This window comes from Coturnix japonica, chromosome 11, assembly GCF_054131305.1.
Source record: "Coturnix japonica strain WE chromosome 11, WE-NBRP24, whole genome shotgun sequence".
Lineage (NCBI taxonomy): Eukaryota > Metazoa > Chordata > Aves > Galliformes > Phasianidae > Coturnix > Coturnix japonica.
The window spans coordinates 1,914,691-1,937,563 of record NC_140673.1 but is presented as its reverse complement, the minus strand read 5'-3'; the positions used below and the strand labels follow the sequence as shown (position 1 = coordinate 1,937,563).

The 22,873-nt window shown below is 40.8% G+C and overlaps 2 protein-coding genes across 25 annotated transcripts in view; one reads left to right on the top strand and one right to left on the bottom strand.

Annotated features, from left to right (window-relative positions):
• Positions 1–19,260, bottom strand: part of ODR4 (odr-4 GPCR localization factor homolog) — a 73,943-nt gene extending 54,683 nt beyond the window's left edge. For 7 of the 16 annotated variants that reach the window (XR_004308220.2, XR_001556820.2, XR_014932533.1 and 4 more), the window contains exons 1-13: positions 18,677–18,982; positions 18,247–18,381; positions 17,704–17,835; positions 17,244–17,339; positions 16,197–16,303; positions 15,593–15,629; positions 15,327–15,467; positions 13,873–13,968; positions 13,449–13,514; positions 6,311–6,439; positions 5,431–5,521; positions 4,285–4,470; positions 341–433 (exon numbers count right to left, since the gene is read on the bottom strand). Coding sequence is in view for 7 of the 16 variants with exons in the window: in XM_085510848.1 (XP_085366974.1) it covers positions 341–433; positions 4,285–4,470; positions 5,431–5,521; positions 6,311–6,439; positions 13,449–13,514; positions 13,873–13,968; positions 15,327–15,467; positions 15,593–15,629; positions 16,197–16,303; positions 17,244–17,339; positions 17,704–17,835; positions 18,247–18,381; positions 18,677–18,778 (1,411 nt within the window). In the remaining 9 variants the exon portion in view is untranslated. Of the gene's footprint in view, positions 1–340; positions 434–4,284; positions 4,471–5,430; positions 5,522–6,310; positions 6,440–7,107; positions 7,419–7,691; positions 11,825–13,448; positions 13,515–13,872; positions 13,969–15,326; positions 15,468–15,592; positions 15,630–16,196; positions 16,304–17,243; positions 17,340–17,703; positions 17,836–18,246; positions 18,382–18,676; positions 18,983–19,196 lie in introns of those variants that run through there. The other 9 variants (XR_001556822.3, XM_085510849.1, XR_014932536.1 and 6 more) reach the window with 8 other exon arrangements.
• Positions 19,261–19,378: 118 nt separating this feature from the next.
• The window catches only part of TPR (translocated promoter region, nuclear basket protein), a 46,424-nt gene continuing 42,929 nt past the window's right edge, over positions 19,379–22,873 (top strand). For all 9 annotated transcript variants that reach the window (XR_014932531.1, XR_014932532.1, XM_085510836.1 and 6 more), the window contains exons 1-3: positions 19,379–19,553; positions 22,002–22,106; positions 22,432–22,505. Coding sequence is in view for 7 of the 9 variants with exons in the window: in XM_085510836.1 (XP_085366962.1) it covers positions 19,403–19,553; positions 22,002–22,106; positions 22,432–22,505 (330 nt within the window). In the remaining 2 variants the exon portion in view is untranslated. The remainder of the gene's footprint in view (positions 19,554–22,001; positions 22,107–22,431; positions 22,506–22,873) is intronic.

The following is a 22,873-nucleotide window of genomic DNA, read 5'->3' as shown; positions in this document are numbered from 1 at the left end:
GTAGGCTGAATCAACTACAAGCACAGGTTCTGTTCAAACAGTGAATTGGTGTTTATTTCCCCAGAAACACCCTGCATCTACAACAACGAAATCCTAGAAAAGCTACCGCATTTCTTAGCAAAAGAAATTAATAAGAGCTTTTTTTGTATATATATACATACATATATACACACACACACACACACACACACACACACATATATATATATATATATACTGATCTCACCAGCGAGAATAATAATAATAATAATGCTGTGGAAGCAAATTTTTTAGAGAAAGAACCCATCATAATCTCTACATTGCCATAGTAGAACTAGGGAAGTAACATACCCATACATACCCATATTTTGTTGAAGTTTCAACAGCAATGTTGCTTTCGTCAGTTGTTTCTGTTGTTTATCATCCATGTTTTCAGAAATTGGACAAATACCAACTGCATGGAAATCATGTAAACAAGTAAATACCAGGTGAAAATGTAGCATTTGCATTTCACACTTGAATTAATGCATAAGACTGTGAACTTCCTATCAACTTCATGAAGTAGAAAAATGGTAGAAATGTAGAAATGGTATAGCAGCAACAGCACAGTGCTAAAAGATTTCCCTTCAAAGCCTTTTGTGCAGAATATAGGATACATGCAAAAACTATTGCCACTAAAGGCCAGCATCATTCACTCATTGCACAAAAATAAATATTATTTTCAAAACACAGAAATTTGCTTTCAAAAGTCCTTTAAAAACATTCTTCCAGAACAGGAATAGAGGATCTATTCTCCTTTGGAAAAATTACTAAATTCTTGGGCTACTCATCCAGGACTGAGATCCAGAGCTTGACTGTTTTCAGACTGATGGAATTCAAACCCTGATCTATTTCTTTTCCAATGTTTCCTCTAATCACTTTTATATAATCAGGGTGTTGGAGGGGAGGGAGGAAAGAAAGAAGACTTCTACACGAATCTGTTTGTTTGTCCCACACAGAGTGAGCACGCTCTGGACTCTGCAGTCTAACAGTAAGTCCACTTAGTGGTGGCCATGAGCCAAAGGCCTTCAGTTACCATTCCTGTCCCAAGCACAGTTTGCTAAGGCATCAAAAGTTTTAATTACAGTTTAGTAATTACTACTGCATTTCTGCTGTGGAAAAGTACAAAGGAAGTGGGAGAAAGTGCTTGTGCTATTGCAGTGAGACCTGGATGCCTTCAGAAAGAAGGGAATAGTAATACAGATACAAAAGAGAGACTAACAAACTGTTCATGTTTGTTCTGAAGATGAAGGAAAAAAATCACAGCAAATACCAAGTCTACAAAATATTGATCTAAATAAAAAAAAAAAAAAAGGATGTCTCATTTTCAGAGTGGGATTGTTAATCAGCTTTAATTACAATTACATAGCTGAGTAATACAAGGCACATCCCATTATGATTCACGTGCAAATGATTCATGGAAAAAGACCATTTGAAGCAGTTGTATCAAGTTGTATCATAAACCATATAAAGTGCTTTTTGAAAGTAGGATTCTATGAACCAATTATAAGAACCCTTAATTCCTCAGCAACTCACTAACACAGATGGAGAAGAGATTACCACCACCATCTCATCTACTCAGCCTGTTTAACACCCCTACCCTGAGGAGAAACAGGGATTTAGAAAAACCAATCGAAAATGCAGACATTTCAATTGCTTGTATTAAAGAACTAAATATCTTGAAACCACAGCATTAGAGCTGTTTACATCTTTCAGTTACAAATAGCTTGAGTTTTGTTTTATATTTTCCATGTAACAATTTTAAAGTATGACCCCAGAGCAACCTCGCTGAAGAGATGTTCAAGTGATTAAAAAAATAAAGCTGCAGGGGACAACAATGGGTCATATGAAGTCAACACATGAAGCTGGCCTTCTCCAAATATGTTCATTTCACATGTGTTGACTGTGTGCTTCTTAATCATAAATTTTTGCATTTTATTGACTGGATGGTCTTATTTATATTTTAAAGATCATCCAAAAAAGACACTACTTAAAAAGCCTCCTTAAGTTTTTGAATTTTAAACAAGATTTTTTTGTAAACAAATTTTCTGTACAACTTTGTAACATATATCATTTCTCTCATTAATTCAAGGTCAGTGTCTAAAATAACAGTAACTGTGCTACAAACAGATAAATGCCAACATTTGCAGCAAATCAGTTTTTATACCATAGACTGAATACTAGAAGTATCTTTAGTAATGACAGTCAAGCTTTGAGAAAAAACAAATGCTACCAATACTAGAACAATGCATTGTGAATGCACTGTGAATGCACAAGGGAAACTCCAAACTCGCCTGTCACAAAAGTAAGTTTACATCAATACATACAGGCTAAATCTCAAAGTACCAATAAAAGTCAAGCAGTAGAATTAATGCTTTTCGTTACAACAGGAAAGTAAAACAAAACAGCTAGCAGGTCTAGTTTCTAAAATAGCCTTCTGGTGCTAATAAATTGAAGAAGCATTTTAATAAAACTCAAGTTAATAATTTCCTAACAGAAATTATCACACAGCACTGCATGGAAAGCATAATTACCACCAGCAGCATTGCTAGAACCCATTCTTATAGGCAAACACTTTGATGGTCACCGGGGCGAGGTCAGTTTCATTTCTTTTCTAAAATCAATTTAGTCTGTTTTTACTTTTCCTCTTTTATGTATTTACTTTGATTCACACTAAAAGAAAAAATCCCACATACCTAACCCTATAACCAATAAGTCACAAGAAGACAAATCTACCTTGTGAGCTATCCAAACATCATTTTACATGTACTAGTAGCTCATAGATTTTTGATGAGCTACTGTTAAATTTAGTGTTGCCTTTCCTCCTACCCCCACATCCTACTTCCTTATGTAAGCAGTAAAATTGAATGAATAATCATCTCTTTCCACACCTACCTTCAGTGCTGCATTAATTTACTTCCATAAGTTAAACTAATTGCTTTAAGTTATTAGTTAGTTTTGAGTAATAACTAGATTTAAGATTATTAAAAGGCACTATCATAATACAATAGAGATTTTTATTGCCTTTACTGTTTTATCTGCAGGCCCTTACACTGTGCACATCTTTTACTTCTCAATTCAATGAGTCAGGCTCACTGCTAAGTTTAATTATGACCTAGGAAATCCTATAAACACAGAATTTATGGCTAGTTCTGGAATTAAGAAATTTTAAAAAAGCAAGTGAGCGATGGGGTCCAGAAGAATAGCAGGAATCACAGTTCAATTTAGAGAGCGTGTTTATGGCTAATACCAATGTCAAGAAAATGTCACTATTATGATCTAACAATCAGCACTAATTTTTTGTACTTAAACTACAGAACTCTAGCCTGCAACTCACAATGACATTGGAGTGGCAATTTTTTCCAAGAGACAACAGGAAGTATTACTGGATGCATTTGAAATACAGATTTGACTCCAAGACTGAAATCAAACTCTTACAGAAAAAATAGCGTAAAATCTAATTCAGATTATATAAGGAATAAAGTTAAGTTCCAGAAAAAAGAACCAATAACTAGATTGTAGAAAAATATCTGTATTAAACTGGAGATAATAGCTTCATAATGAGATCATAAACTTATAAAACATTCAAAAGAAAAGGGAAAGATCTGTCTGAGTGAACCACACTCTTTCCAAGTGAACCACAAAACTTCAGTTTTGAGCACTGCCTTCAGTACATATGAAAAAACACTCAGAACAAAGTAGAGACTTCATATTTTTGAGAAAGTCATACTAAAATTACTGTTAAGGTTACCTTTTGTTTTAGACTTTTTGTCTTTTCTTTAACATTTATTCGAAAAACAGATTTGACTAGAGCACTCAACTCCTTTTTCTTATCTAACACTGGAATTACTCTGCTCTTGAACCACAAAGTGGAATTACTGTAGAAGTAAGCAGAGTATAAAGCTTTATAAATTTTTCTCATAGTTTATCCACAAATATAAGATGAACATATATGAACATTGTTCAGCTATTTACTTACAGATCTACCATAGCTCACGAGCTGCAACCGTGGTTGCATATATAATACAATCAGTAAGAAAGTGTAACATAACTGACAGTACTCTGTTACAAGTCAAAAACAGAAGCAGCAAGAAAACACAATCTTTGAGAAATAAGTTTCAAATGTAATTGGATTGATATAAACAAGCTTCATAAATCTTGATATTAAGTAAACCAACTTTAAACATACTAAATTCCCCGTCTGAATAAAACTGGCCATTGCAATTAATGATGCACTCTATCTTGGCTCTTGGATACTCTGTTTACCTGTGTTAACTTCCTCTGCTATGTGGATATCTTCAGCTTGCACAAACTGGTCCAACATCTCAACAAAACGTTCCTGAATTTCTCCAGCAGCCTCATCACCAAACTTATAATCACTGAGCATCACACTGGATCCAGCAAAAGGAACAAACAGTCTTTGAGGTAAGACATGATATACCCTCTCAAAATCTAAAAGAAAAGGGGGAAAATATAATCCAAATAAAAGCCTTGCTCATTATGATAAGATTCCCAACTAATCAGACAGTAAGACAAAGCTGTTGCAAAAGAACTGCTCAAGGTTTCCATATAAAAAATCCTGATTTCTAACATGGCTTGTTTAGATGTTACTATTTTCTGAAAGATTTGGCTGCTATTATACAGATGTTTTTACTCTCTCCAGAGATATCTGAGACCTCCAACACATACCACAGATGATTAACAGACCTTTTATCATGTTTAGAATGACTAGCAAAAGAACTCTGGGAAAGACTGCAGATAAGAGCATGCACCAGATAGCATTTAACTTCAAGACCACAAAGGCTGCAAATACTTGGCTGTTATTCCTATCTACAGCCACAAAGTAAGGGTGCCACCTAGAGAGGAAACTGAAACTTGCATGCAACTGAAAAAGTTTAAATCATGGAGTCGAGATAAAGCTGGTTAACAGAAATGCAGAACAGGTAACATAAGAACACCCAAGGCCATGTCCACAGCTGGTTCTTTTAATCTTGCCAAATTTTATCATATCTTTCATTTTTATATTAGTATGAAGGTAAGCCATAGAGGGAATTTTTTAAAAGCACACACTACAAATTAGGAGTTTAGTTACAGTTTTAACTACGGAGTTTAAAACTCTGTATTTAAACTCCATATAAATTACAAAATTCACACTCAGTGAGAAAAGGGTTGAACTGCATTTTGTGGCCATAAGAACTGAACACAAAATTTGTGTGAAAACTGTGGCACTGAAGAACATATATGAATCTAATAAATGTCAGTGCTGACAAATTGTATTTTTGCAATTTGCTTTGGGTTTTTTTTGGGGGGAGGGGTGTTTGCTATATAGCAGGACTTCAGTAAGGCAGCAGAGCTTTCTGCAAGAACAAAAATGTACTGCAAGTGTAAATTGATGTTCCTCTGAATTCCTACTTTTTTTACAACGTCCTTCATTTATTATGAGATCCTCAAACAGGATTTCACAGCGATCACTCAATGTGTTTATTATGTCTCTCTTCAAGGCCTACAAAAGGAAAAAGCAAAAATATGAGCAACACAGAAGACATTTGCAAACCTTTCCGTTAGTAAGAAAGCAGAACAGAAGTGCTTCATAGGTCTAAACCATGTTGAAAGAATAGTTCTCCAGAAAACAAATAGCTCTAAAGAAAATTAGAATAAGAGATAATCTTAACAAAAAATTAAATTAAATTTTTTAAATCTCCAATGAGAACTAAACGCTCAGTAAAGAGAAGCTAGCGTTAGAAGTACTAGTATCATAGAAAACAACAAAGATGAAAAGTAGAGAAAAATTTTAGGATTGCCAGAACTGATGACTTCTGGACATCAATACTGAACAAAAATAATGACAAAGCATTGACTCAATAAAGAACAACAAAAACTGCTGATCTTACAAAGTTGCATTTTACCTCCTATGTGTACAAAAATACACAGTCTGCACACAGAGAATAGTTATAACAGAAGAAATATCTGAAGCCTTGCAACACTGGGGCCCGGAGTTCGAATCCCCCCTGTGGCGCAAGTGGTAGAAGTGCCCCTCTGCTACACAGAGGCTCGAATTCCGGGGGCTGGACTCGATGATCTCTAAGGTCCCTTCCAACCCGCACGAAACTATGAAACTATGAAACTATGAACGGAATCCCCCATGCACACACACAGAGATGATTTCAGAAACTAATCTGTATGTTGAAGGGGTGAACCCCTGTTTAGACCACACCTTTTCTTAAGTGAAGGAAAAACAGCATGACAAATTTTCTGTATTTTGGAAATGTGTTTCTGATGAACTAGCAATTACCTGAATAGCTTCTTTCACTTTTGGCTTGCTGTTATTTACATAGGCTCTACACTTCACAGCACCTTTGAGATTTATGGAACCACTGCAGACCTGGACTGCTGCTGTTGATCTATGACTTGAACCCTGGGACTGAAGAACAAATGTGTTTCAGTTTTATCTTGTTACCTTGTCACTTGTAGCACAAATAACAAAAAACAGAGCAAGGAAATTAAAAGCATACTTTAAGATGCTTTCATGTAACTTGCCTTCCCTCATAATTTCTCTCTCTTTCTCTCTTTTAGTTTTATTTTTTAGTTTTGTTTTTTTTATTAGTTTGGTTAAATATCAAACCAAATTTGCTCAAAATATCTCTCCTTTTCAATTATTTAAAACTTGCGATTTAGTTATTTGTGTTTGTGAGGCTTCCAAAACATTTCAGGAAAGAGGTGGTTAGTGCTGGCATTGCAATCCAGGAAGTTATTAAACATTATTTTTTTTAGTAACTAAGGAGTTACTTTTACCATATAATAAGCATAACCTAGGGTATTCAGAAAGCCATCCAATCCAAAAGGTAGTAATTATACACCTAGTCACATTTAGAACTGTATCAACCTGTTCCCTAGAGACAGTTTCCCTAATTACAAAAACAATGAGAGCATCCTAGGAAGCATTTTAAGACACACCTAGAAACACATGGATGCATAACTTCTGCAGGAACTGCGTAATCAACTTACGCTGTGGCTGGAAAAGTAAACATAACCCTCACTTTTATAAAAAGGAAGGGAAGATCCAGGAAACTGCATACCATTCAGTCTCACCTCTGCACCTGGCAAGACCATGGAGCAAATCCATGCAGAGAAGTGGTAGGTGACAGACAACATGAACTCACTGAGGGTAAACTGTGCCTGGCAAATTTGCTGGTCATCTACAGTGTTGGATAAGTGAACTGATGTTGTGAACTGGGAATTGTTCAAAGCGTTTGATAATGTCCCACACAACATCCTTGTCTCTAAAATGGAGAAATACAGATTTGGCGAATGAATCAGTCGATGGATAAGGAATTGCCCAGATCAGGCACATCCAACCTGCAGCCCAACCCAGCCAGTCCTGTGGCCTAGCTGCTAATCCACGCCATCATGGCAGTGGTTCTTCCCATTGAATGGCCCACCCCAGCCCCAGGTGCACACCCATTGCTCAGCAATGACCAAACATTGGTGTGCAATCAGCAATGTGTCAGCTAAAACCAGGGCACAGGGAGGGTGCAGTGCAGTGCTATCTCAAGTTATGGCAAATAGTTGTAAGCATTTTGATACACTAGCTAAACACAGTCCTGTGAACAGCGAAAGATATACAGCCTTGCCTTCTGTTTTGATAAAGGAATTTGAGAACAGGTTTCAAAAGTGCTGAAAAAAAATATATTTTTTAATATTCCTTTTTTTTTCTTTATACTTTTTGGTCTGAGTTCAGCAGGATTATAAAGTTCAGCAAAACCAAGTGTCGGATTCTGCACTTTGGTCACAACAACCACATAGAACACTATAGGCTTGGGGCAGAGCGGCTGGAAAGCTGCACAAAGGATCTGGCGGTTTTGGTTGGCTCAACTGAACATGAGCCAACAGTGTGCCCCATTAGCCAAAATAGCTAATGGCATCCTGGCTTATATAAAAAATAGTGCAGCCAGAAGGAGCAGGAAGGTGACCGTCTCTCCATACTCAATTCTGGTGAGGCCACACCTCGAGTAATGTGTTCAGTTTTAGGCCCTTCACTACAAGAGAGACATCAAGGCTCCGCATGTCCAGAGAAGGGCAGTGAAGTGCCTGGAGCACACGTTGTGTGGGGAAAGGCTGAAGGAACTGCAATAGTTCTCTAGAAGGCTCAGTGGAGACCTTATCACCCTCTACAACTGTACAAAAGGAGGTTGTGACCAGGTGGAGACCAGCCTCTTCCCCCAGCTAAGCAGCAACAAGGGAAAAAGGGAACGGTCTCATGTTGTTCCAGGGGAGGTTCACATTGGATATTAAGTATTTTCTCTCAGAAAGTGAGGTCAAACATTAGAAAAGGCTGCCCAGGGGATCTGTGGTGTCATAACCACTGGAGGTATTTAAGTAAAGGGTAGATGTAGTATTTAGGCACGTTTCAGTGGGCAATACTGGTGACAGGTGAATGGTTGAACTAGATCGTGAGTGACCAACTTTTTGGTTTGCCTGGTCTGCATTTTGTGAATAGAAATTGTCTTGGGCCAGAGATATATATGCTGCTCCAAAAGTAATGCCTCCTATTATTTCCAAGGAAATGACAACAGATGCAGAGTGCACAATATTATCTGACAGAGCAAATTCTCAGCTACAAAATACAACTTTTCAATACAGACACCACCATTAGTTATGCATTTTTGCATAACAAGAGCCTGCATCCCATACTTATAAGAATCTGACCCACTGTCACCACTGCTGAAACATACTACCAAGAGTTCTTGCATCCACTGTTTGGTCTCAATAACAATTAAGAAAGCTTTGGTGAATGTCAATTGGTGCATTTTTTTTGCAAGGAGGAGTTCAGTGACACACCTTCACTTCATACACACTTGCATGTTAGACACCATTTGTCATCCTGTCCTTCTGCTGTCATCTGTCACGTAGCAACAAAACCTAACAGAATATTGGTTGGAAGGTTCAACCTCTACTGCCATACCACCAACATTCGCCTCTGATGCTATGGGCCAAAATAATAGAACTGGAGGTGTTACTTTCAGACCAGCCCAAACAAACTACGCAAAAGGATGAGGTGCTCAGAGATACGATTTAGCAGAGGGTTGTTAGAGTTAGGGTATTGTGGTTAGGCTGTGGTTGGATTTGATGATCTTTGAGGTCCTTTCCAACCTGGGTAATTCTATGATTCTTTGAAATGTAAACTGATGACTTTTTTTTGCACCCAACGGTCAGAATGCCATTCAGAGTGACAGTAGGCCAAGGACAATCTCATGAGTTGCAAAAAATCCAAGTACAAAGTCTTGCATTTGGGGTAAGGCAACCCCCACTACCAATATAAGCTAGGGGATGAAAGGATGGAACACAGCCCTGCTGAAACTGCAGGTACTGCTGGATGGGAAGCTGGACAAGAGCCAGCAACATGCCCTCACAGCCCTGAAAGCCAACTGTATCCTGGACTGCAGTGTGACCAGAAGGGCGAGGGAGATGATCCTGCCCCTCTGCTCTGTGCTGGCAAGACTGTGAAAGTTTGGTGGCCGTGCCAGGCAAGGAGGTTGGCGCTTCGTGATCCTTGAGGTCCCTTCCAACCTAGGTCATTCTGTGATTCTGTCACCCAGAGCACTGCATCCAGATGTGGAGTCCTTGGTAGAGACATGAACCTCTTGAAAAGCAGCTAGAAGAAGGCCACAAAAATGATCCAATGGATGCAACACCTCCCTGCTAGTACAGGCTGAGAGAGCTAGGGCTGTTCAGCCTGAAAAGATGGCTCCAAGGTGACCTGCAAGTGGCCTTTCAGTACCTAATGGGGGAGGCTATAAGAAAGAAGGGTCTGTGGTGATAGGAAAGGGGAAATGGTTTCAAACTAAGAGAGGGTAGATCTGGGTTTGGTATAAGGAAAAAGACTTTAACAGCGAAGGTGGTGAGGCACTGGAACAGATTGTTTAGATATGTGGTGGAAGCCTCATAAGCCTCATCCCTGGGGATTTTCAAGGCCAGGCTGGACCACACTCAGAGCACCTGACTGAGGTGTGGATGCTCCTGTTCATTGCAGGAGAGTTGGAGATAATCTTTAAAGGCTTTTTCCACGAACATGGGCCAGAAAAAGGGCGGAGTCGGGACAGTGAACTTTAGGAGAGCAAACTTCAGTTCCTGGAGTTCCAAGGAACTGTTGGATGAGATTTCCTTGGGAAACTTTTCTTACGGACAAAGAAACAAAACAGAGCTGGCAACACTTTAAGAACATGTTTCTGAGAGCACAAGAGCTCTCTGTACTCCAGAATAAGATCAGGCAGAGAAGGCATCATAGCTGAGGGAAAAGAAGCTACAGTATAAGCAATGGAATCAGGGAAGGGTGTGTCCTAGGAGGAATACAGCGATGCTGTCAGGATTTGCAGGGACATCATCAAGAAAGCCATGGTGTGGATGGAATTAAGTTCAGTAAGGGATGTAAAACACTAGGTGGGTTTCTTGGGGTACATTGGTCACTAAAGTCAGGCAAAGGAGAGCGCACCCCCTCGGAAAAATGAAAAGGGAAAACTGGCCACTTCAGATGCAGAGAAGGCTAAGTTAACTCAATGAGTTCTGTGCCTCCATTTCCACTGCTAGACAGGCTTCACAAGTTTGTTGCATCCCTGAACTTACAAGAAAAGGTTGGAGGAGCAAAATACCTCCCAGATTAAGAGCAGGGCAAGTCCGAAACCACCTCATAAGGCTGAATGTATACAAGTATATAGGGCCAGATAACATGTATTCCAGGCTCCTGAAGGAAATGGCTGATGTGGTTGCCAGACTGTGCTCCATCATATTTGAAAAGTCATGCCTGTCAGGTGAAGTCCCTGGTTACTGGAAAAAGGAAAACATTGCTCTCATTTTTTAAGAAAGAAAGAACGGGAAACCCAGGCAACCACAGGTCTGTGTATGGGAAGATCATGAGGCAGATCCTCCTGAAAGAGATGCTAAGGCACGTGTGAGATAAGTAGGTGATCTGAGACAGCCAACACAGCTTCACCAACAGCAGATCATGCCTGACCAATCTGGTGGCCTTCTATGGAGTGACAGCATTGGTAGACAAAGGAAGAGCAACTGATTTCATGTACCTGGACTTGTGCAAGGTCTTTGACATAGATCTGCACCACATCCTTTTCTCTAAATTCATGGGATATGGATGGGGGTGGACTGTTACAGAGGATAAGAAATTGGCTGGCTGGTCAAAATCAGATGGTTGTTGTCAATGGCTCTACTTCCAGGTGGAGGCCAGTCATAAGCAGTGTCCCCTGGGGGTCCATCTTGGGACCAGTGCTCTTCAACATCTTTGTCAATGACTTTATCAATGACTTAGACTGTGGGATGAAAGTTTGCAGTTGACACTAGGCTGAGTGGTGCAGTCAATACCATAGAAGGAAGTGATGCCATCCAGAGGGACCAAGACAAGCCTGAAAAGTGGGCCCACAAGAACCTTCTGAGGTTCCTTAAGGCCACATGCAAGGTGTTGCACATGGGTCAGGGCAATCCTAGCTATGAGTACAGACTGGGAGATGAACTCCTAGAGAGCAGACCTGCCAAGAAGGACTTGAGGTCCTGGCGGATGAAAAGCTAGTTATGAGCCAGCACGTGCTCTTGGAGCCCAAAAGGCCAACCTGGGCTGCAAGAAAAGGGAGATGGCCTGCAGGGAAGGGGAAGGGATTGTCCCTCTCTACTCTGCCTTTTGAGGCCCCATCTGGAGAATTATGTCCAGGCCTGGGGCCCCCAGAACAAGAAGGATACAGAGCTGTTGGGAGTGGGTCCAGAGAAGGGCGATGAAGATGATCAGAGGACTGGAGCACCTCTCCTGTGAAGAAAGGTTGAGGAAGTTGAAATTGTTTATCTTGGAGAAGGCTCTGGGAGACCTCATTGTGATCCTCCAGTACTTGAAAGGAGCTTCCAAGCAAGAGAGGGACCAACTTTTTATGCAGGTCAATAGTGATAGGACAAAGGGAAATGGATTTAAACTGAAATGGGGTAGATTTAGGCTAGATGTTAGGAAGCCATTTTTCACTCAGAGGGTGGTGAGACCCTGGAAGAAAATGCCTAGAGAATATGTGGATGCCCACCCCATCCCTGGAGGCATCCTAGGCCAGACTTGATGGATTCTGGGCAATCTGATCTAGTGGTTGGCAACCCTGCCCATAGCAGGAGGTTCCAACCCAAGCCATTCTATAATCCTATGATCACCTCTCTTATGGAGACAGGCTGAGGGAGTTGGGGCTCGGTAAGTTAGAACAGCTTTCCAGTATTTAACAGGGATCTAAAGGAAAGATGGAGAGGGACTCCTTTCCTAGGAGTACAGTGATAGGACAGGAGGCAACAGTTCAGAATTTTTGAGAATAGATTCAGACTAAATATTAGTAAGATATATATATATATTAGTAAGATATATATATATATATTAGTAAGATATATATATATATATATATTAATAAGATATATATATATATATATATTAGTAAGATATATATATATATATTAACTTGAAAGATGATTAGGCACTGGAATAGCATAGGCTACCCAGAAAAGCTTTGGATGCCCCACTGCTGGAGGTCCTCAAAGCCAGGTTACATGGAGCCTAGGCAGCCTGATCTGCTGGGAGATGTCCTTGCCTATGGCAGGGGGCTGGAATTAGATGGATCCCTTCCAGCCCATTCTGTAATTCCATGATGATGCCAAAATAAAAAGTTGGATTTTTCAAAATTTTTTTTCTCTGAGATAATTAATCATTGGAACAGTATAACAATGAAAGCAGCTCAGATACTCCGAAGTCTTTAAAATGACCTTTTATAAGTTTATAAATGTTTCGCTAGACACAACTTTATGGAACCAAGGAATTACCTGACAAAATCCAGCAACGTGATCTCACAACAATGTACCTCATGACCTGTGCCATGAAGGAAGACTACAAAGCAATGCCTAGGCACAAGACTTTATGACATGACTGGGGCACCTAACTCAGGTCTTATTTCAGCACAACCTCTACTAGAGAGGAAACTTCTAACTTAAACCTGGACAGCTTCAGTTTTTAATTCAGCTCACAGGATCTGCATCTTAATTCAAAACTGAGCTTCTGATTCAAGGAAATGTGCATAGCTAGCCATTACAAATGGGGTTCATTCTGAACTTCAGAACAATGTAGTCCCCATGAATTCACTGTGAGTGGGGATAAACAAGTGTGTGCGGGACTTCATTTCTCTAGCCAATGGTTCAAATTTTCCTCACAACTATATTGTGCAGTTCTTAGTCAACAAGGCCATCAAGAATAGAGCTCCAAAGACACAAAACATGCAGATCTGTCCACAGTCAATTTCGCAATCAATATCCAGAGGGAAAAAAAAAAAAAATCTTACAATAAACTAAGGAGGATTTCTACGCTAGAATCTTCTTTCATTTTTTACTTCATTTTATCAGATAGCACTACTTACCAGCTGTGTCAGAACCTTGACATCAAAAATCTGAGTACTGGAATGAGTACTTCCCCTTAATTTTTTCTGAAAGAAAATGAACACGTCATATGAAGTATTTATGTTAAGCTACCTTATAGTCATCCTACCTATGGCATAAAGCATGCCATAATTTATATATTAAGAAAAAAAAAAAGTTAAATAGCCATGAGACTACAGTCAAAAAAACAAAAGGAGAGGCAAATGACTAGGGCAGCTATTTTTTTTTTTAAACATTCAGACATATATAGTTAGTCTCATCACCTACATTTACACCTAACTTGGGTTCTTTAATGAGGCAATAAGGCCAGAGACAACATACAGAACTTTTTTTTTTTTAAAAAAAGTCAGTCTTCATTACACTGGAGGTTCACATATTAGTTTTTCCTTGTTATATGGCACTCACCTGCCCTTCGAGAAGTCCTGTATCATTGTCTTTAACTTGACCATTGATCAGAAAAATGCTGTCTTCTATCTGCTTTGACCATCGATTTAATCCATTCTTTAAAAATGTGAAAACAAAAATGTCATTAAAAAGAGAATTTGACTAAAATAGTTGGACAGTATCATGATGAACACTACCAAAAATATACATTTCAAAAGGTACTCTGAGAAAAGTTTTAAACTCTCTGAAATATCTGTCTATGTATTTTACCTAAGTCAAATTTTGAAAACAATGAACAAATATTTTAAGATAGTTAAGCACTACTCCAGGGATACAAGGGATTCTATTTTTAAAAAGAGGATATGTTTATGAGAGCCTATAAGACATTTTAAAAGCACCTTATAGCCCTATTCTAACTGGATGCAACCTTTTACAAAGTGAAACAGAGAGACCTCAGTTGAGATCAAGTGTTGATCTGCCTTGGACTAGGAAGGTCCTTCAAATGGATCTGGACAAGATGGATTGTTTGGCTGAGGCCAATGGGATGAAGTTCAGCAAGACCAAGTGTCAGATCCTGTAGTTGGGACACAACCCCGTGCATCACAACAGGCTTGGGCAGAGCAGCTAGAAGACTGCGTGGAAGAAACGGATATCAGAGTGTTGTTCAACACTCAGCTAAACACAAGCCAGCAGAGTGCCCAGTTAATCAAGATGGCCATTGGCATCCTGGCTTGTATTAAATATGGTGCAACCAACAGAAGCAGGGTACTGATCACCCCTTTGTACTCAGTGCTTGTGAGGTTGCACCTCAAGTGCTTTTTGTTTTGGGTCCCTCACTACAAGAAAGACATCAGGGTCCTGGAGCATGTCAAGAAGGGCAACAAATCTGGTGAAGTGCCTGGAGACAAGTGTTATGGGGAGAGGCTGAGGAAAGTGAGATTGTTAAATCCAAAGAAGAGGAGACTCAGGGGAGAACTTATCGCTCTCTACAACTGCCTGAAAGAAGGTGGTGGCAAGGTGGAGTCAACCTCTTCTCCCATGTAATTAGCAATAGGAACAGAAAAACAGCCTCAAATTGTGCTGGGAAGGTTCAGGTTGGATGTTAGAAAAAATTTCTCCTCCAAAACAGTGGTCAGGCACTGGAATTGGCTGCCCAAGGAGGTGGTTGAGTCTTTGGAGGTGTTCAAGTAACATTTAGACATGGTATTAAGGGACATGGTTTAGTGTGGAAATATTGGTGGCAAGTGGATGGTCAGAATGGATGATCTTGAAAGTCCTTTCCTACCCTGGCGATTCTACAGTTCTATGAACATCATGATAACTGCTAATAATTTTGAGGAAAGGAAACCACAAACTCTAAGCACAGCAAAAGAAGAGTTATCAGCATCTTCTATACTAGCAATGCTTCAAAGTAACTTTAAATAGCATTTTAAAGAGGAAAAATAACTACTAGATAGATGCAGTCAGTTACTTACCTTGGTATTCTTCGTCAAGTCATGGTTGGGTGAAGTTGCAAGAAGTGGAATGTGGATGTTAACATTTACTGTGCAGCCCAAGGATAACCAGGAAGCAGACAGAGCACTTTGATACTTCCAGTCTGCTGGTTTAGCTGAACCCTGAGGGACAGAAGTAAGCAAGAAAACATTTACATAAAACATTATATAAATCACATGTTAAGTATTTTTAAAACATGAATTGTCATGCATTAAGAGCTGTATACAACACAGGGTAACAAACTTACCTTTGGATCTTGTACATCATAGGTCCGGCAAACTATTCTTCACCACTTAAAGAAAAAGATTCAGTGGAAAGCAAAATGCAAGTATAAACAATTTGTAATTACTTTGTCCCTTATAATGGTAGCTTCTTTTTTGAGTTAATTTATGCTCTGAGAAAGTTCTCAACTTTCATTAGTTTAAAAAAGTAGAAAAATATTTGACTCCAAACTCAGTTTACCATAGTGATTCTGTATCATCATTATCTTGCAGCTTCTACATTAGAAGTACCACCAAATGTAGCACAGCCATTCACTTTAACACACAGAAAATTACTATTCTAGTATGAGCAGTCTATACTTTACTATAGGTACCTGTACACAATACAAAAAAGGAGAACAGAGATGTGAGCTAAACATGCCATACAAAACCAGTTATGCTATGCAGAGATAAGACAAACGGACATGGTGCAGTGAAATGAGCAAACCAGAAGAGACTGCTTTTTAAGGTTTGTGTAGTAAACTAATCCTGGGAATCTTTACAAAATCTTGTCTTAATAATACAAGATAACTACAGAAACCAGAATGGGGATAGCAGTCTCAGTCAACAAAGCTTGCTAAAAAAGGATACTTTTTAGTAGCAGAGCAAACTTGAAGAGCTACTCTGTCTGAGACATCCTCCTCAGAAGGTTTCCAGAGCCGCCTTTTGGTCAAGGACTTTTCTATGGAAAAGATCAGCTAGAGGTTTAAAGGAAAAAAAAATATTACAGATTTTTCCAGCCAACTGATTTATTACACGTTCTGGAAAACAGTTTTGCACTGAAGTTGTAACTCTAACAAAACTATGATTATGGATGAATAACATTTTTATATATGTCACCAAAATTTCACATTAAAAGAACATGCAGCAAGGATGAATATAGGCCAATACTCCAAAGTGAAAGTTACACATGCAAACTTAATCCACCTTCCATATAAACTGAAGTAAATAATACACATTCATGTATTCAACTTGAAAGATTTTCTCCTACAAAAAATATTACAGCATTACACCTTGGACCAAAGGCTGCAAATCTTGCACATTAAAATCACTTACATTTGTCCAATAAAACAGGAAAATGAACATACATCTAAAGAACAAAAACAAAACGTAGCACTAGATGTTTCAATACTACTATGATGCATTTTAAGCCTGTTGGACATGATAGAAAGTAGTTTCTAAATACAATCTCATGCACCTAAATCAGATAATATTTCTCCACAAAATATTCCCTTAAAAGAAATTAAACTATAGATCATTCACTATTTCAAATGCCTCCAAACAATCAAAAAGCTAATATTTTAGTCATTGCTAATGACTGTGCCTCAAAGATTTAATAAAAACAGCTTTAAAGATATTTTCTCTAAGCCAAAGTGTTTATTCTTAGTAAGTGCTATAAGATAGTATACTTGAGCACTGAGCTTTGAAACACCACAAGAGACAGAAAACTAGCAAGAATCAGAGGACAACAATTTCAGAGGTTTCAGTCTCAAAACTATAAATCAAACCAGAATGCGTTTGCTACTTTATCTTCTGAAAAAAGCACAAACAGCCATATAGACTAATGACAATAACATAACATTACTCAGTTACACACCTAAAAATATCCAAGCCTTTCCCCCATTTTTCTCTACTTACCCTGCGTAAAGCATTTTGACTATCTTTTAACAGTTCTGGAGTTGCAATTATAAACACACCAAGAACTAATAAGCCTCCAGGAAGCATTCTAGAAATCTTAAAGACAGGAAACAACATGTGTTAGTACAAATCATAGCAGGGGTATAACATAGTAAATCGAGATGAGTATGAGTTGAGAGTAAATATAAGCAAGGCTGTTTCTCACATACATGTTCTTCTAAAATAGAGGAACAGACCATCTTGCAAATTTTCTTGCTTCAGCCCTACTACCTTTCTGTTTCATCATAAACTTTGAAAGCAAAATATAAAGACGTTTTGGTTTGATATACCAAAATATGCCTAAGAGTGTGTAAGTCTTTGGCAAAAAATGGGCTAGATATTACAGAAGTGATGGAAGTTTCCATACATTCCATCTCCTTTCTGTTTTTCCCACCCCCATCACAAACTTAGATGACAATACCTGACTGGCATGTGCAGTGATCCACTCTTCGTCAATGGAATCCAGTTTTGAAGGACTGGCGCCACCTTCCTTCTGCTCTTCTTTTGGAGGTGTTCGAGCAGCTCGAATTATGTAGTCTCTTTGCGGAGAACACTTAGAAAAACAACAAAGGGAGCCCATAGCTTCAGGATACTACCAAGCCTGGAAACATTCATACTATGTAACACAGTGCCTGTAAGTGTAGCTTTACAACACTTAGGGCTAAATTGTTTAATCTGTTACAAAACCCTTCATGAGGTTTTCCAGCCCTTGCCTTAAAACAGTAGTTTAGTGTCAGATTTCACCATTAGGATTTTTCTTTTCCTAGTGCCTATCTTTCAAAACATGTTTTTAGAAAACTTGAGTACTCAGCTGATGCTGTCAACACTTTATGGACCATCCTCTTGCACTACAGAAGCCCCATAGGAGGGCAACAGCCAATACAAATTATTAAGTTCAGTAGGGTTTTCTCCAGCTAACACAAGAGTACAGAACAGGCTTTGCAGTCCTTCCCCACACACTTACCTGCCCTATTAACAGCCCAGTGACAAAAGGCTTAAACTTCACACTGAGGTCAGAAAGGTACTGCCCAACAGCTTCCTCAACAAGGTACGTTCTGCCCATTGCTGCAGGTTCAACACAGGGTATTTCAGTTCCAGCCTACAAAACAAATCACGTATGAAGGCAAATCAATTACACGTTGGTAACTTCACTGGTTACGTGAAAACAAGTGGGAAAAAAAAAAAAAAAATCTGAGCAGGTTAATTTTGATCTGTCAAGAAAAGTGAAGTATTTTATCATCTGCAATTGGTTTTCAATGAAAAATAAAACTCCGCAGGCCAGAAGAAAGTACACGCCAGCCTTACTTGAAAGAGCATCTTACAATACACACTTTAAGAACCCATCACTGAAATGACACAGCAAGTTAAGCAAGTCAGCATTAAGAAAAGCTCACTTCCGAGCAACAACATCTTGAGGCAACCACGCTATGCCCGAGCTCACGACGCGATGCTCCTGCGTTCAGAGCCCTCCGAGAGGAACGTGCTCCGGTGCCCATTTAAACGTACCCGTAGCGCTCAGTTATCACAGCCGGAGCTCGGCTGCACAGCGAGGACGGCTGCCACCCCCTCACAACACCGCCCCGGCACCCGCCTCGCTTCAGCCGGCCCCGCACCGCCTCTGCGCTGCTCTGCTCTGCACCTCAGAGCCGCGGGCCGCCGCCGCTTCCACACGGCAGCAGCCGACGCGTCAGCCCCGCCTCAGCGCCGCAGCTCGATGACGCCCAAGAGCGGGAAAAAAGGCGCAGCGGGACATCCCGGCGCCATGCTGTGTGTGGCCGAGGCCTCGGCACCTCCGCACTGCCCAGAACGCTTCGGAAAAGGGACAGCCCGCACGGCAGGTCTGCCCGCAAAGCGCCCGAGCCGCGCAGCGCCGCATCAACCGCTCACAGCGTCCAGCAGCAGCCGCCGCCTCACCCAACATAGCGGAACGAGCTGCTCTGCCGGAAGCAAAAGCGTTGCTCAGCGCTCCGGCCTCGCCCACCCGGAGAACTACACTTCCCATGGTTCCTCCGGAGAACTACACTTCCCGTGGTTCCGCAGGGCTCGGCCCGCTGGCCGCGCGGTTGGGAGCGTTGCGCCTGCGCACTGGGCTCGTCGCGACCGGTGGCGCTGTGCCCAAGATGGCGGCCGTGCTACAGCAGGTCTTGGAGCGGGCCGAGATCGCCAAACTATCCAAGCCGGTGCAGGGGAAGCTGGAGCGTTTTCTGGCAGACCAACAGAGCGAGATCGATGGGCTGCGAGCCAGGCATGAGCGCTTCAAGGTGGACAGCGGTGAGTCTAGGGGCAAGGGGGGCGGGAGGCGAGCGGTAGTGCGGCCGGGGCGCCGTGAGGGGCTGGGGCGAGACGCTGCCCGGCAGTGGCTGGGCGGAGTGTCTCATCCTGCTGCCTGGCGGGGCCGCTGGCTTCTCTGAGCCTTGGGCTGGGCCGGGGTAGAGGCTGAGGGGCAGCGGCCGCGAGATTCCCTCCTAAAGAAACGTTGGGACAGGAGGATGTAGTGCTCGGCGTCTGCCAGGGCCTGCAGGGTGCCCAGGTCCGCGGATCTCAGCCGGGCCCTCTTTGAGTCGCCTGCTGCAGGGACGGCGTGCTGCGAGGAAACGACGCCTTTCTCGCGTTTCTGTGAAGCCACGTACCGCTTTAAAACTACCTTCAGAATGCACCTAAGCGACGTCTCTTTGTCAGGCTTGTAACGAGCCCTGGGTCTGCTTTGATCTTTGCTGTGGAGGAGCAATCGTTGTTTGTTCACTCAGCCCTCAGATAGTTTTCTTTCTTGATTCTGTGTTAGAGATCATAACGTTTCCGGGTAAAACACACCTAATAGAAATTAAAGAAACTAAATCTTTTTATTGATTTGGAGATTACTTGGTTGCAGAAAACTTGATGGCTGTAGAGAACTGCAGCAGAAGTGCAAATGGAGGGGAGTACTGGGCAGTGCTGGGAAAGTGGGTCGAGTTGTTGGGGGCTGTGAGCTTCTGCCTCCCCTTCAGCCTCTGCCTTTTTCGTGGTAGAAGTCTTACTGTAGCATATGAATAAATACTGAGAATTAAGTTGAGGTAACTACATGCTGTAATGGGTTATTCTCTTTAATGTCTACGCTTCTCTCATGTAACTGGAGGGCAGTATTACTTCACAGAATCACAGAATCACAGAATTATCAAGGTTGGAAAAGACCTAGAAGATCATCTAGTCCAACCATTACCAATACTTCCTGGCTAAATAATATTCCTCAGTGCCACATCCAAGCGTTTCTTGAACACTCTCATGGTCGGTGACTCCACCACCTCCCTGGGCAGTGCATTCCAATGCCTGACTACTCTTTCCGAAAAGTAATACTTCCTAATGTCCAGCCTGAATCTCCCCTGACGCAGCTTAAAACCATTCCCTCTAGTTCTGTCGCTGATTACACGAGAGAAGAGGCCAACCCCCAGCTCACTACAACCCCCCTTCAGGAAGTTAGAGAGCTATAAGGTCTCCCCTGAGCCTCCTCTTCTCCAGGCTGAACAATCCTAGCTCCCTCAGCCGCTCCTCGTAAGGCCTGTGCTCCAGACCCCTCACCAGCTTTGTAGCCCTCCTCTGAACACGTTCCAGGGCTGCAATGTCTTTCTTGCAGTGAGGGGCCCAAAACTGAACACAGTACTCAAGGTGCGGCTGCACCAATGCCGAGTACAGGGGGACAATTACCTCCCTGTTCCTGCTAGTAACACTGTTTTTGATGCAAGCCAGGATGCCGTTGGCCTTCTTGGCCACCCGGGCACACTGTCGGCTCATGTTCAGCCGAGCATCAATCAGTACCCCCAGGTCTGTTACCTCAACACAGTCCTCTAGCCACTCTGCCCCAAGCCTGTAGTGCTGGCCAGGGTTGTTGTGGCCAAAGTACAGAACCCGGCATTTGGTCTTGTTGAACCTCATCCCGTTGGCTTTGGCCCAGCTCTCCAGCCTATCCAGATCCCTCTGAAGGGCCTCTCTACCCTCAGGCAGATCGACACTCCCTGCCAATTTGGTGTCATCTGCGAACTTACTGAGGGTGCACTCAGTGCCCTCATCCAAGTCATCAATAAAGATGTTGAAGAGGTTGAAGCTATGAGCTATGCTGTGAAGCATAAAATATGCAAAAATCACTTGGTGCTTCTCCAGAAGTCCATAGTGCCTGATAGCAAGACTAACTCTGCTTTTACAAGGTATCTTATAGTTAAGTGCTGTAACACACTGTTTCAGATGATAAATCAAAATGTCAGTCTAATTATCTTTGAATGCACTTGGAAGTGCAGTTTAGAGCTGCATAGTTTTAAGAATTATTAAACATTATCCATATAGAAACTTGCGATACATGTATTTTATTTTGGATATGTAGAAGTATGCAATAAATTTTAAGGTGACGTGACTGAGCCAAGACTCTATGATTGCACTGCTGTAGCACTCTAGGTAAATCAGAAAGGTTCAAGTGTAGCAGTTAATTGCATTTAATTTGTTGTTTGGTTTTGCAAGCATATCCTTTTCCCATATTAATGAAATGTTTAAAACAACATTAATTGAGTATGTAAATTGAACTTTTTGGCTTCAAAAGGACATTTTTATGCCAAATCTCCTATGGTATTATTTTAAAATATTTTATGATTAAATGCTGTTTTAAACTGAAGTCCATTAATATGCATCCTCTATAAGGTGAAGAAAGAAGAAAAGTGGGTTTGAAGTAGAACTGAGGTAATGTTGTTAATTTTACAGAACAACAGTACTTTGAAGTAGAAAAGCGTCTGGCTCAAAGTCAAGAGAGACTTGTAAATGAGACACAAGAATGTCAAAATCTCCGTGAGGAGCTTAAAAAACTTCGTGAGTATTACCATGTGTTCATAAGACAGGACAAAATTGTTCCTCTTTAGTCCAGTGTTGTGTTGAAATTTCTTAAGTTTTCAATAGGAGTTAAAATCCATGAAATACATTTATTACTTCTGCAAATAGAGACTGTGCTTTCAGTGAAAATTTCTGTTTTAATGGGAAAAAAATTGTAATAGTACTAGAGTGGTTTACGTTTTATTCTTCATTCTAGATGCCTCTGGCCCTGTGATGGTTTTAATTTGTCCCAGTACTGTCTCCCCAATCCATGTACTGGATTTTTATTATAGATGCCTCACAACAGTTTGTTTTTACATAACAGATGAACAGCTGAAGTTGCTGAATGAGAAAAATAAAGAGCTTGAAGCTGCTCAGGATCATAATGCAGCCATTCAGGTACTGGAGGAACTAGACACAATAGACTGAAAGAGTTGAGTTTACCTGTCTCACCTGTCTGTGAGAGCACTCACAGTCTAACTTGAAATTTGGTTCAATATCAGTTCAAATACATATTGATGTACATATATACACACGTTTTTGTGGACATGTGAGCAAGATAACTGCATGCTTTTTTGTTTGTTTTTAAGAAGTTTGTGTTCTAGCAGACTGAGTTACAGGTGAACATAAGCCAGAGCAGATCCTTTTATTTCGATTTGAATAGATTGTCTTACCTTGTTTCAAACCTACCTGTTCCAAAGTGACTTTAAAGTGAACCTCAGAAATCAAGGGCATGTGTTATGTCATTCTTTATCAAATGTTGAGCT